At 38.4% G+C, this 13,929-nt stretch overlaps 1 protein-coding gene across 1 annotated transcript; it reads left to right on the top strand.

Moving 5' to 3' along the window:
- On the top strand, window positions 1-9,857 carry LOC120338369 (serine protease 33-like). Its single transcript, XM_078116695.1, has 9 exons — window positions 1-94; window positions 2,054-2,209; window positions 3,927-4,058; window positions 4,811-4,965; window positions 5,844-5,935; window positions 7,288-7,450; window positions 7,792-7,897; window positions 8,851-9,020; window positions 9,408-9,857. Exons 1-9 carry the CDS (start codon window positions 1-3, stop codon window positions 9,600-9,602), a joined length of 1,263 nt encoding a protein of 420 aa, XP_077972821.1. The 3' UTR covers window positions 9,603-9,857.
- The last annotated feature ends 4,072 nt before the right edge of the window (window positions 9,858-13,929 follow it).

Below are 13,929 nucleotides of genomic sequence, written 5' to 3'. Positions count from 1 at the left end.
ATGTCATCGTGGATGCCACCAACTCCCATTGCTCAGGAAACAAGTCTCGGGCAACCCACTGATCTATTGTCTCTAGTTCCTGCATATTTTTATGGTTTATTAGCTTTGTACAGTTACTTTGTTGGATCGTCGCTAATGAAAAGATCATCTTATACACATTTAAATGTACAAATTCCACAAAATAACGCCTACGAAATTGACCTGCATTTTATGCCAGACTCTATTGTTCTCATTTCTTTTGTCGCATACAACTTATGATTAACAACTGTGTGAAAGAACTGTGTCAAAGAATTTTTACATATGTCGTGTACTGTTTACCTTCTTAGAACCTAATCTTTTTGTGTCGTGGTCCCACCCAACGTTGGTTTTTGGCAAGTTCATGTCCCGAACAAATTTTTACTTGTTTCGTACAATCTTCTGTAAAAAACACAAAAATACGATTTATACTCACATCACATCCCTTCACATTAAAACCTGGGACATGAACGTGCCATAAACTGACTATTGTACATATCGTCGTGGTGCCGTACCTCTTTGCCCTGTGTATTGTACTTGTACAAGAGTTTTATTTGTATATTTCATGTCTGTTGTCCTACTATAACGCAGCAGTCCTAATCTGCAGTTATACTTGTTGGGGTGCATGTCGCACATCTGTGTCTTAGGCCAGTATGGTCTTGTACATGTATCCCGTCTCTTTCATACCGTTTAACTATTATGCAGATACTGTTACATTTTTGAGGCAAATAAACATACATACCTACATCGCTATGGCATTCGAACCAGGGCCGGGTATACCATTAGGCAAGGTCGGCTAAAGCCCAGGCCCTCAAACCTCAATGGCCTTGACAATCAGTTTTAAATTGTTTTTAGACTGTGAAGACTTGTTCCAAAATAATGTCAGTTTAAAACATTTCAAAATTTTCTTGTTCAGGTTTATAATTCCCAATATTTACCGTTTGAAAAATGAAAAAATTTGAAATACGGCCTGATAAATGAATTTCTATACCTGCGAACTCTATACCTTTAACCTTAAAAACAACGTATGATAATTCAAATTAACTGAACAGATTTTACCGTAATAAAGCCGTACCGTAATAAATTTTCTTGCATTTTCTTACTCGAACCGTTTCCCTGATTTCTCCGGTAAACATTCTTGGTAATTCAAATGTCACGAAGGTACTAATTTGTCGATAAAGTTATGCGAATAAAGTCAAGGTCAAAGCAAGAATTTTTTTTTAATTTTTGAAATTGTTATTCCGGCTGTGTGTGCAGCCCCCAGAACGCAACATTTTGGCGTAGTTTCACGGCGATGCCACGGTGATGTATTTCAATAAAAAAATACAAAAAGAGACAGAAAAAAAAATTTAATTAAAAAAAGCCCTTGTTTTAGAACAGACGTTTTTTTTATAAATTGATAGAAATCAAAACTTTATCTCCGAATAACATGTTACTAAATTGTATATTTTTGTGGTCGTTTTTTGATACTCCCGTAGTGTACGTACCAGATTAGGGCTAGGCCATACTTTCATTACGATTTTCATCATTTTAGTTCTATTACGAACAAAATTAGTTATCTTCATATTGATACACATAGTTCTGGAGCGCCGTTTGGTTTACATATATCGTTGTAAACTGCAACGTATTCTTTCAATATTTGGCATTTCAAGTTTGATGGATAAACGGACCTTCTGAAGTATGCGCACCAAGATGGCGCACAACCTGAACTCAGGTTGTGTACTAGTTTAGGGTTCAGGTTGTGCGACATCTTGGTGCGCATACTTCAGGAGTACCTGATAAACTTAATGCTTAAATTTTTGTTCTAAATTTCGACTTCTTCATCGTTATTAAGAGTCTCCAATTGTAACTCTGACTCCGTGAAAATAGACTCCGGCTAGCCACGAGAATAGGAATCCCATGGGAAACGTCCCATGGTATGGGATGGGAAAGCACACAATTGAATATCCCATGGGACACGAAAATCGTATGATTTTCGGGGAAATGATGGTAAACGGGTCATTTATGCATATATTTAAAAATCACTTTTATTTTCTAGAATGGTCTCCGTGCTCCGTTACGTGCGGCACTGGAAAGCAAACAAAGAGAGTTTGCAGAACTTTTTTTGGGAATTGTGAAACATATACAAAAGTCTGCAAGACGAATAAAGAATGCCCACATTCGCTGCCTGACCCGAATCCTAAACCATCACCGAGTAAGATTTTTTGTTATTGGACATCGACTAGATTCTTTGTTATCGACTAGGTCAAACAAAGATTTTGCATTGTTGACTAGGTCTTATTTTCGGGAAAACACAGTAGTGGACCTATAGATCGTTCTTGTTCTTTTCGGTACTTCCCATCGTTATAAAAAAAATCGTTTTTCATTTGACGTTTATTCAAAATTTTCGCTCTGAACGAGGTACTTGCAAGCCAGATTCAGATATTTATTTCCGTTCGAAATTTTTGAATAGTTCAATGTCTAGCGCTCTACCCAACGTACAACATTTTCTGTCGATGGGCCGTATAACCAACTACACACAAAAAATTGAGCGGGAAAGACAAGAGAAGAGGATGCGACTATCGCTTAGCCTTAGAGTATTAAATGCACCAGTAAACGGAAAATGATTTAACTCACGACAAGGGAAAAAACATTATGTATTTTTATTCGGTTGCCATACATTTGAACCCACGTACATTTGAATCCACGACAATTGTACCTGCATACTATTGCACCTATTGAAATCGTTTTGTTTTGCGGATATTTGAACCCATACTAACCCTAACCCATGGGTTCGAATGTACCTGGGTTCAAATGTACGGTCACCATTTTATTCATGTGAGCAGGTATTTATTTATAATTGCAGCCTGGAACTTCCCTTGCTCTGCGAAATGTGGCGGCGGCCGCTCCTGTGATTACAGAGGAGTTTGCTAACAGTGCAACGTACAGCCATGCGTGAAAGGTAATGTTCTATAATGATTTTAAATCAAGGTGGGGAGCGTTGCAATTTTGAATCTCCTGGTTGTATTCCGTTACTGTACAGACTTTTGCTGTCGTTACTCACAAGACGGTGCTCGGAGTCGTTATCCGTTTCGCCTTGGATCGGGCGTCATTTTGGTATCCAGGTCGCCTCGACTTACTTTGACTTGAACTTGTTTTAACAATGATTGTTTGATTTATATATTACGGTTATTTATTTATTAGCCTACCGTTAGACTTATGTCACGTGTGTCGCTGCTCGATAAACAGTCCTGGTGGCTCGCCTTGAAGTACCATTTTACTATTTTTTATTTGAGTTGTTCATTCACAATGTGTATTTTAGTATGGTGGAAATATAAATTACTGATTACTGAACTCTCTTAGAAGATGCGTTCCCGCTAAAAACTTAAAATCGACGCTATCCTCTTATGTCTGCCAAAAATTGAAGAGAATCCCTTCATTTTTTTATTGAAGCTTAGACACGACGCCATTTTTTTTTGTCATATGATTTATAAGTCTTATCGGCATTCCTCCCTTCCCCCTTCGATTAAATTTGAAAATATTATATCACAACTCTCAAGTTGTCACATCGTTTATCCGTCTTATCGACATTCCCCCCTCCCGCCTTGAATAAATTTGAAATCTCATGTCACATCTCTTAGGTTGTCATATGGTTTATCCGTCTTATCGGCTTTCTTCTCCCCTCGGATAAATTTGAAAACATCATATCACATCTCCTAGGTTTTCATATGGTCTATCCGTCTTATCCCCCCCCCCCCCCCCTCTCAAAATAAATTAAAAAAAATATCATACCACAACTATTAGGTTTTCATATCGTTTATCCTCCTTATCGGCATTCCTGTCCCCTCGAATTAAATTGAAATCCCATTACACGACTCCTAGGTTTTTCTCTTCCTCTGAATATTTAAAAAATCTCATATCATGACTCATAGGATGGGGAGAATTCACGAAATGTTCGAAAGAATGTGGCGGAGGAACAAGATTCAAGGTTGACCCTTGCCGCCTGGCTATTGAAGAATGCAAGAAGACTTACGAAGATTGTAACGTTAAACCTTGTCCTTGGAGTAAGTAGTTTGACTTAACGCCATGAGCCCATGGTCAAACAGGTAAGGCGCTGGCGTATTAAACCTGTGAACGCATGTTCGAATCCCGTCCGTGTGCCGTGGATGTGCTTCGTGTTAACCCTGTAGAGATTTTGTAGCAGTGGTTCTAAACGATGGGGCGCATCCCACATGGGGGGCGGCGTCGAATTTTTTTTTTGAAAGGGCGTTGTTTAAACTAAAAATATTAGTTATATTTGATCTTGCACGCCTTATTTTGGAAATTTACATTTCTTTATATTGTATATTTACGTTCCATCCACGTATTTTCAACATGGGTACTCCCGTAGTATGTGAAGCAAGATGGCGGACACTGGAACGTAGTATGTGTACCAGGTTAGGCCATAGGTTTATTCTAATTTTCCCTATTTCAGTTCTATTACGAGTTCGGGGACTAGCCAAGTTACTCCCGTAGTATTTAAACCTGAATTTATGGCCTCACCCTAAACTGGTACACATACTACGTTCCGGTGTCCGCCATCTTGGTGCACATACTACGGGAGTACCCAAAAACATGTTGGAAAGACGTTTTTACATACTTTCCCCTTACTATATTTTATTTGTGGCTTATTGGCAAGTTAAATTTGTGGTGCGGCGCGAGACAAATTTTTAAAAGAGGGCTCCCTGGTTATCACTGCCGTTCTACAAGCCCAGTACTTTCATCTTCTTCTTCTTCAAAATCCTACAATTCAAAATATTTAATTTTATTTTTTTAGTTCCACCTTGCCAGTCTGGATATTCGTATCGATACGGCGCCGAGTCTGAGTGTTGCAGGAAACACGACGAGACATGCGGAGTTCATTTAGAGAGGAATCCGTTCCAACGTATCTTTGGAGGAAGCGTGTCCATGCTGGGAGAGTGGCCATGGGTGGTAAGCTGATTTTATAAGTTCATTTCAATATGATAGGATTTACATATTTATCCCGGGCGAGGGGAAAGAGGATATGACGCACCACCGTTTACCATTCCATGCCGGGCATGGGATTAGTTAGTTATTTGTTTTCGGAAGCATGGGCTTGATGGTAGAGGAAGCCGTAACCGACGGGCGGTTACGTGAACCACTCAATGGCGGCAAGAAGTCCAGCAATCCTCTTTCACATAACTACTCCCGCAAGGCGAACCTGCCAGTAAGCAGAGGTGCGATGGCGAGCGTATTCCCAACGCTCAGCACGGTGAGCCACAACGCCGCGTTTCCGTAATCAGCATAATAGACGATAACATAATTGATAAAAACAAAATAAATACCTGATTATAGAATCGGTAGAGTGAACAAAACCTCAAGTAAGGTTTGAAACGTACAAATTTTAGATGCAGGAAAGGTATTGTTAAATGAAGTAGAACGTGTTTGCTCACCCACGATTTTACTGGAATTCAGTACTAAATTAAATTTTCTTTATCATTATGATTAGGATTTCCATATTTACTAACTATCTTTCCTTGCTCTATAATCCTTTGCGATTGCGATGGAACGCTGTAGAAAGAGTGAGAATGACTATTCTATTCAATTCAAGAGTCTTTTTGCACACTGACACAAATGTAGACGAAATGCCAGACGAAACGTTACAGAAATACATTTGTGTCAGCGTGCAGCAAGACTCTTGAATTAATTAAAATAACACAGAAAATTGGATTTTGATTACATTTCAATATTGTGCGGTAGCTTCGTGTATGTTTTGACTTGCACACAAGCCTTGCTCAGGGAGGCAAAGATTGTGGTATAAATTTAATTTAAACACAATTTTATTACAGGCAGTCATGGTGTCCAAGAAAACTGCTTTAGCTTGGTGCGGGGGGAGCATCATACATAAGAGATGGATTCTGTCAGCTGCACATTGCACAAGGTAAATTGGTACTCCTGTAGTGTGTGTACCAGGTTGGGGTTAGGGCATAATTGTATTCCGATATTCCTTATTTTTGGACACGTTTAGTGGCCATAACGATCGTTTCAAAATTTTGTTGTTATTGTTATTTTCTTTCGTCATTATCATTAAAAAATCGCTTTTCTCTTCGAATACTGAACCAATTGCTTTGAAATTTTCAGTGGTTAAAAATAAAAATTTTCTCCAGAAGGCTATTACTTTTTTTCTCTCGCTATGACGTCATCAAAATTATTGCCATTGGGTGGCGCTACGTGTCCATATATTTGAGCATAGCTCTCTTGTTTTTCATTACGAGTTCGGGGTATGTATTAGCCAAGTGAATATGCCTCCTGCCCATAGGTTTCAGTCTTTTTACGCAGATTGATGTATAGTAGGCAAACATAATTAGACTTAAACACACTTATCAAGCGTAAATTTAATATTATTTCCTGTTTTCCTAACCGCGGAAACTTGAACTGAAATGCACTACCATAATTCCTGATAGCAGTGGTTTCCAACTGGGGTCTCGCAGCCCCCAAGAGGAAACAGAGCAGTTACAAAAGGGCTCACAATGCTAGGCGCTAAATTTGTTCTACTTATTCCTTGACAAGCAAAGTAACCGTTTTTTCTATAGTTCCATTGTATGATAAGGTTATTTCACAGGGTTTTTCACCTTGCTGAGCATGGATGGTTTGATCATAATGGGATTTGGAATCTACCAATCAAAATAATACTATAAATACCACTGGAATGATGAACAGGGCGCCATGAATGCTAAAATCCTATGGAAGAGGGTCACGAGCCGTAAAAGATTGGAAAACACTGTTATATAGTTCCAGTGGCGCCATTATAAACCTCAGATTCTAAAATTTATCAATACTTCAAAAAAAATTCTGGAGAAGAGAAAAGCGGGCACCTTAGTAATTAAACATTCTAGTTCCAATATATTTTCGGACACGGAGTATGTGTCGTTTTAATAATCCGTCGTTGCTGTTGAGTATCGCTTTTCTACCCCATTCCAATTATTTAATACTCAAGGATTGACGCTCCGGAAGTATGTGCACAAAGATGACGCACAACCTGAATCCTGACTTGGTACACATTCTATGTTCAGGTTGTGCGCCATATTGGTACGCATACTTCGGGAGCACCCAAAGATGGAAGATATCTCTAGGACGGCGGTTCCCAAACTTGTTGTTCGTGGGGCGCCAAACTATCAGGCGAAAAACTCATGGCCATAGTTTGGCCATATCAGAGCTCGCGGTCCGACCGGAGAATGGAAAACTATGTAAGAATGCCTAATCTCTGCAAGTATGCAATCTTTTATGTTACAGAGGGTATGCGAGTCTTTTCCCAGCTCAAGATTATTACATCCTAGTTGGCAGTATAAAAATCAGCAATCCTTCTGACAATAGCCAGAGAATAGAAATTCAAAAATTTCACCCACACGAAGATTACGAGCATCCACTGGCAACGGCAGATATAGCTTTGATAGAAGTGAGTAGTAGTAGGAACTTTGGAAGTTTTGCGCGTTTCTAATATTTATATTGTTATCTGTTATGTCATAATCATTATATGTTTGATACGTCAATTTAGCATATTACGTTAGCTGTACTGCCATTAAATTATTCAAAATGCCGAGAAAGAGAGCAAGTTTTCCAATGGTATGATTATTACTAAGCATCGAAATCGAACTAAGGTTGTCCAATCAGCACTGTCCCGATTAATTGTGCCATATATATGGTAAGCCTTACTGTAGGAGTTCGTTACATATCAAGCCCAGTTCGTTGTGGAAAGCGTAAAAGTACGTCGCATAAAAATATTATTACATTTCACAGTTGAAGACCGACATCACGATTAGTTCACAGGCCAGACCAATCTGTCTTCCAAAACTAGAAAGAGTTCCTGAGGATACCAACTGTGTCATCGCTGGATTCGGATTTTGTAAGTAATAGGTGGCGCTCCCGTAGTATGTGCGCCAAGATGGCGTACACCGGAACGTAGTATGTGCACCAGGTTATGGATAAGCCATAATTTATTTCCAATTTCCCTATTTTAGTTCTATAAGGATTTCGGGGACTAGCCAAGTGACTCCCCTAGTATTTGTACTTGAAATTATGGCCTAACCCTATCAGCCATCATGGTTCACATACTACAGAGTAAGTAAGTTTACAAGCGACTACTGGAACTGCGGATAACCACTAAAACCATTAGATTTATGGTAATACATTTTATGCAAACACTCAGAGGAAAAAGGGGACTCATTTCTGAGTGAAATTACGGGCACTTACTCAGAAGTAAAGGAGACTCATCTCTGAGTAAAATTACGGGCACTTACTCAGAAGTAAAGATGACTCATCTCTGAGCAAAGTTACGGACGATCAGTCAGAAGTAAATGAGACTCATCTCTGAGCAAAGTTACGGGCACTCAATCAGAAGTAAAGGAGACTCATCTCTGACCAAAGTTTCCTTATCATAAAATATTCGCGGAGCACCGAAAGTTTTGCAATACTCCCTAAGAATGTGAACCAAGATGGCGGACACTAGAACGTAGTATGTGTACCAGGTTAGGGTTATTGGGCCATAATTTCAGGTACAATTACTACGGGAGTCACTTGGCTAGTCTCCCAACTTGTAAGTCGTAATAGAACTAAAATAGTGAAAATTGGAATAAAATTGTGGCCTAACCCTGACATGGTACATATTCTACGTTCCGGTGTCCGCCATCTTGGTTCACATACTTCGGAAGTAACTATTCACTTGGCTAACGCAGAGAGTCCCCGAACTCGTAATAGGACTAAAATAAGAAAAATCGGAATAAAATTATGATCTAACCCTAACTTGGTACACATACTACGGGAGTACCGTAATTCTATCCCAAAGTTCACTTGTTACAGCCGAGACGAGCAATGGCGCCCCTTCTGATGATCTTCGACATGTAACTTTGCGTGTACTGCCTATGGATGCCTGTCGGAACGCCTTGAAGAATATACCTGAAACTCGATATATATCGAGCTTAAAAAACCTCTGTGTTGGTAGGTTTAGTGATGGAAAGGATGCATGCGAGGTAAGATATAGGAACAGTGGAATAAAGCTTAAAGAACTAAGTAAACCCACTGCTTATAAGTATTCGTCTACCTGATTTCGAAATTCCAACTAATTTTACGATTTTTCTAACAGTATCATCGATTACAATAAAGTACTAATTTTTTCAACGGCTCCAGTAATTCCCCTTCACTCCCCCTCCCCCCACAAATATTTTCATTAATCATTTTTTCATCACAATTGAGTGACATATTGTCTTCTATGGTCAAGCACGAAACGTTATTTTACAAGGTGTTTATATTTCTTATATTAAAAAACTTGGTGAAGTTACTTGGTTACTTGGTGAAGCGTTATTTTATTCAACTGACTGAAGCCAATGCTTGACAATGATGTTTCTTATTTATTCCAGGTGGACAGCGGAAGTGCGGTAGCCTGTCAGAGATGCAGATCTTGTACCTGGTACGTTGCTGCAACCTTGTCTTACGGAACTGGTGGCAAAATATGTGATAAAAACACACCCGGTGTGTATATGAGAGTCGAGCATTTTGAGGGTTGGATTAAGAAAATATCCAAAATAGAATCATCTGGAGCTTTCTTCTGCTAATTGGTGGATTCTACATGACCACGCCCACAAAAACATGCTGATTGGTAGATTTCATATAGCCACGCCTCTATGAGGAATGTATTGTAATATCATAGCGATTTTTGTGAAATGTTTGGAAATGAAAGAAACATTGTCTCAATTGAAAACGTTAATTTTGTTTTGTTATCTTCTCAATATTTGTCCAAAAAGAGAGGAAGGCCGATAAGATAGAATGTTTTGAGGGAACTATGACTTGTTTGGTGTAAGGCGGGGCATTTCGAATCGAATTGTAAATTAGTTGAAACAGGTCAAACTAAGATTTCGAATCGCCGCAATCTTGTTTTTTGGTCCGCCCACAGGTCGATATGAATCCCCCTTTTTTTGCAATCGCAAAATGCAATTCTGACATATGTCTCTTTTATTTCGAGTGAGTTATTGATGAAATATGTTGCTTACAGTGTGAACACTCAGCGAACTGTCAGACTGATAGATTACGTGTTTTCACTAATTCATGTTTCTGAAGCAACCATTACAATAAAACAGTCAATACAGCTAAATATCTTTCAAGTATTCGAGATTAGATTCGTTAACAATATTCGATTCGATTCTGAAATCCCCAAATATTCGAAAATGCCCAGCCCTAGTTTTTTACCCTGGCTGTGAAGTCGTAACTGCGGACTCTAGGATAAAAAAAATTCAACTTTCCTATGGAAACTCGAAAAGCATTGAGTTTACCAAGCGATTTTAACAGTATATTTACGCAGATTAAAGACGGCTTAACTTCTTTTCATTATCAAAATTTGCATTTCGTGAAGTTCGGAGTTGGTTTTTTACAATCGGTAACGGGGCCATTTTTTCGGCCAGCAGTAGTCGATCAAAAAATTACATTAAAAAATGCGGTGGTACTCGAACACCCGAGCTTATTTTTCGTCATTGGACTTATACCTCCGTAGAGTGTTCCACGGAACCGCTGGTTGGTTACGGCTTCCTCCACAATCAAGTCTGTGCTTCCGAAAACAAATAACTAACAAATCCCATACCCAACATAGACTGGTAGCCGGACGAGAGGCCGTGGTTCGCCATATGGTTAAGCCGTCTTATCGGCTTTTCTCTCCCCGAGTTAAATATGTAAATCCTATCCGTTGTTATTTGCTTCGCACAGGCTAGCTGTTAGTATTGTAACGTCATAGATACCAAATTGAACTCAGGCACAGGCTTTGCAACGAAAAGGGATTGGAAATACTCTCACATACTAGATTAAACTAAAGTAAAAACTGTTTTCGCAGATTTCACATCATTCACAATTGGAACTTCTCCGCGGTCCGCAACTTTTTTCTTTGTGAACTGCAATTGCACACTCTGGCTCTGGGGTAGACAATGGCGATCCAAAAAGGTTGCAGTCCTTACAATAACACTAACTTCGGACCTCCAGAAGTATTCTCACCAAGATGGCGCACAACCTGAACATAGTATGTGTGTATCGGTTAGGATTCAGGTTGTCTGACATCTTGGTGCGCATACTTCTGGAGCACTCCAACTTCTCCCTCAACAATAACCGCTTGCTCACTGCCTTGTTCTGGGTGAAGACGTAAAAAAATCTACCGTACATGAAAATAATAACAGCGGTCATCCTGGTGATACTGGGTCCCAGTCTGTATGAATTTGAGAACACATTGATTAACCAACAAGATTTCCGTGTATAGTAACTCCTCGCGGGCCAAATCTGACCCGTTGGGTAAGTCAATCTGTCCCTCGTGATACTGTCACAACCGAACTAAACCAAATTTAGATGTTTTAGCTAAAAAAATAGCTCAAGGAGTTTGTTTAACTTAGGAATAAATTTAGTTCTGATATGAGGCTTTTGTAACACTGTGAATAATGTTCATAAAATGTTACTTACGTCCAAAAACCTTGTCCCCCCCCCCGATCTAGAGCCTTATTTAGAGTGAGAATGTGAAAACCCCTCATGAAAAATATAAACAATACTTTCACAATATCGATTCCTTTATATTTGAAAAATAAAAGCAGCTGAATATAAATTGCAAGAAAAATAATCAAAAGCAAAAATAACGTGTGGTCGATTTATGAGCGAAAAATGACCGAGATGTTTTAGCTGAAAATAGCTCTGAACACCTTGTGCAGTTAAGCGCACAAAAATCAGCCGCAGATAAAGCATGGAATGAACGTGTTAAGTACAATTATACAAACATAACACAATGACGACAGAGAACGCAAGTTTTCACAATGAAAAGTGAAATTATACAAACATAACACAATGAGAACGCAAGTTTACACAATGAAAAGTGAAGTAATGCAAGTTTCAGTTAATTTAACATGGAACTTCAGAATAGTAAATGGTAATGAGCAATCGATAAGTTTTGATGGATCTAAAACAGGGTGTACGACATTTTTGTGGATGGGCCATATAACCTGGACCCCACAAACTCCGTAATTGCCAAGTTGTACCGTAACATCTAGTGGGTCAGGCCGGGGGCTCTAAAACATGGGTTTTCAATAGTATTGCGGTTCCAATAAGCGTTTCAAGCTACGAAAAATTGTTACGTATGATACAGAATAATGCCTTTTTTACATTTCAAAGGATTCAGAAAGGGGGGGGGGGGGAATGGGAGTGCGGCTCCGACCAGCAAACCCTGGCTACTGCATGAAAGCAGAAATGAAGATTCACAATGATATTATAGTGAAAGGGGTACTTGCACAATGCTCTCATATGGAATTTCACAATAGTGAATTTTATTAACAGTAATACAGGGTGTCCATAAAGTCCCATTACGATTTCAATTATGTAATGAAGTCGGTTCTGTATTGAAGTCGGTTTATTATATTTCAATATATCTTAACCAGTTTTGTTGTATTTTATTCAGTTTCAATATATCTTAACCAGTTTTGTTGTATTTTAATCAGTAAATATTCAAGTATTTTTACTTCATTCAATACATCTGTGAGCGCCAAAACAATAAATGGTATCGATAAATTCCCTTTGCAAGTTTTAAGACTTTATGGACACCCCATACTTTCTTCGAATGTAATGTTGTAATAACGCCTAAATATCGTTCATAAAAATTTTTCGAAATTGATCATGCAAATACTTTTAAATGTTATATTCATGATATTCAGCGTCCATTCTATCTCTATGTTCATAAACACTCAGAAATATATCCTTTAAATTACTAACTCTAGAATAATGCAATAAACTATAAATAAAATCATAATACTTTCAAAATAACACAATTTTCGGTGATATGGAACTGCTTATGGAGGCTAAGAAAGTACGCTAGTCATGGATTAAAAAATGGAATGAAATTTATGACGGGTTCTATAAAGCAAGGGTTCTCAACCTTCATTATTGCTTGGCGAATTTATTTGAGTGCTATTGCATTTAAAATTTGAAAAAAAAATTCATGGCGTCAAAAGGGCTTTATGAGCAACCTGTAGATTACGGTACTTATTTTGCAGAGGTAAACTATGGATGAATGGTTTTGGAAGTTACGGATGACTGCTCTTTACAGAATTGAAATTAAACATTAGATTGACGGAGGAAGACGTCACGATTGGATGTTTTATCCAAGTCATGCAGGATTGCTCTTTGCAGGGCTCAAATTGAATTCAAAATTACACATTAGGGCAAAGAGATTTCCTTTTTTTTTTTAAATGCCACAGATGGATGATTTTATTCAAATCACGCATGATTGCACTTTGCAGAGCCCGATTTGAATTCAAAATTACACATTAGGGCAAAGAAATTTCCTTTTTTGAAAAAAAAAATGCCACAGATGGATGATTTTTAAGTCACGCATGATTGATTGGTTTTGCAATAAGCAGAATAAAAAATACCAAACAACAACAATAACAGGATAGTACTCTGACCTAATCTCACTTATACTAATACCAACCGGGGGTGCAGGGGCCCCCAATGGGGCCACAGAGAAGTTTGAAGGGGGGGGGGGGCACAATGCTAGGTGCAAAAGGGATTTTACTTTTCAAAAACCCCTTTCTACCAAGTTCATTGCCTAATAATGTGTTTTTGCTTTGTCGAGCACGAACTGTTTGAACATAATACCACTGGAATGATAAACAGAAGGGCCATGAATGCTAAAACCTCCCAAAAAGGGGGCCAAAAGCCTTAAAAGGTTCGAAACCACTGTTTTAATCAAAGATAAACAAAATTAAAAAAAAAAATTTAGTGTTGGTACATGGTGCAATAACATGAAAGCAACAAAACTGAATAGGATATATTTACTTCCTAACTATTTCTAGGACCCTTTCCTTTAACACAATAAATCTGCATAATATGATTTTCTTTAACACAATTACACATAACTAAAACGGC

Source organism: Styela clava, chromosome 10 (genome assembly GCF_964204865.1).
Source record: "Styela clava chromosome 10, kaStyClav1.hap1.2, whole genome shotgun sequence".
Classification (NCBI taxonomy): domain Eukaryota; kingdom Metazoa; phylum Chordata; class Ascidiacea; order Stolidobranchia; family Styelidae; genus Styela; species Styela clava.
The sequence above is the reverse complement of the archived record's forward strand: the minus strand, read 5'-3'. Positions and strand labels throughout refer to the sequence as shown.

Bases quoted from the DNA above. Each gene is read 5' to 3' on its own strand.
- LOC120338369 (XM_078116695.1), top strand. From the start codon at position 1: ATGTCATCGTGGATGCCACCAACTCCCATTGCTCAGGAAACAAGTCTC. The intron at 4,966-5,843 runs GTAAGCTGATTT...ATTTTATTACAG, and splicing joins TGGGAGAGTGGCCATGGGTG to GCAGTCATGGTGTCCAAGAA. The intron at 7,451-7,791 runs GTGAGTAGTAGT...TACATTTCACAG, and splicing joins CAGATATAGCTTTGATAGAA to TTGAAGACCGACATCACGAT.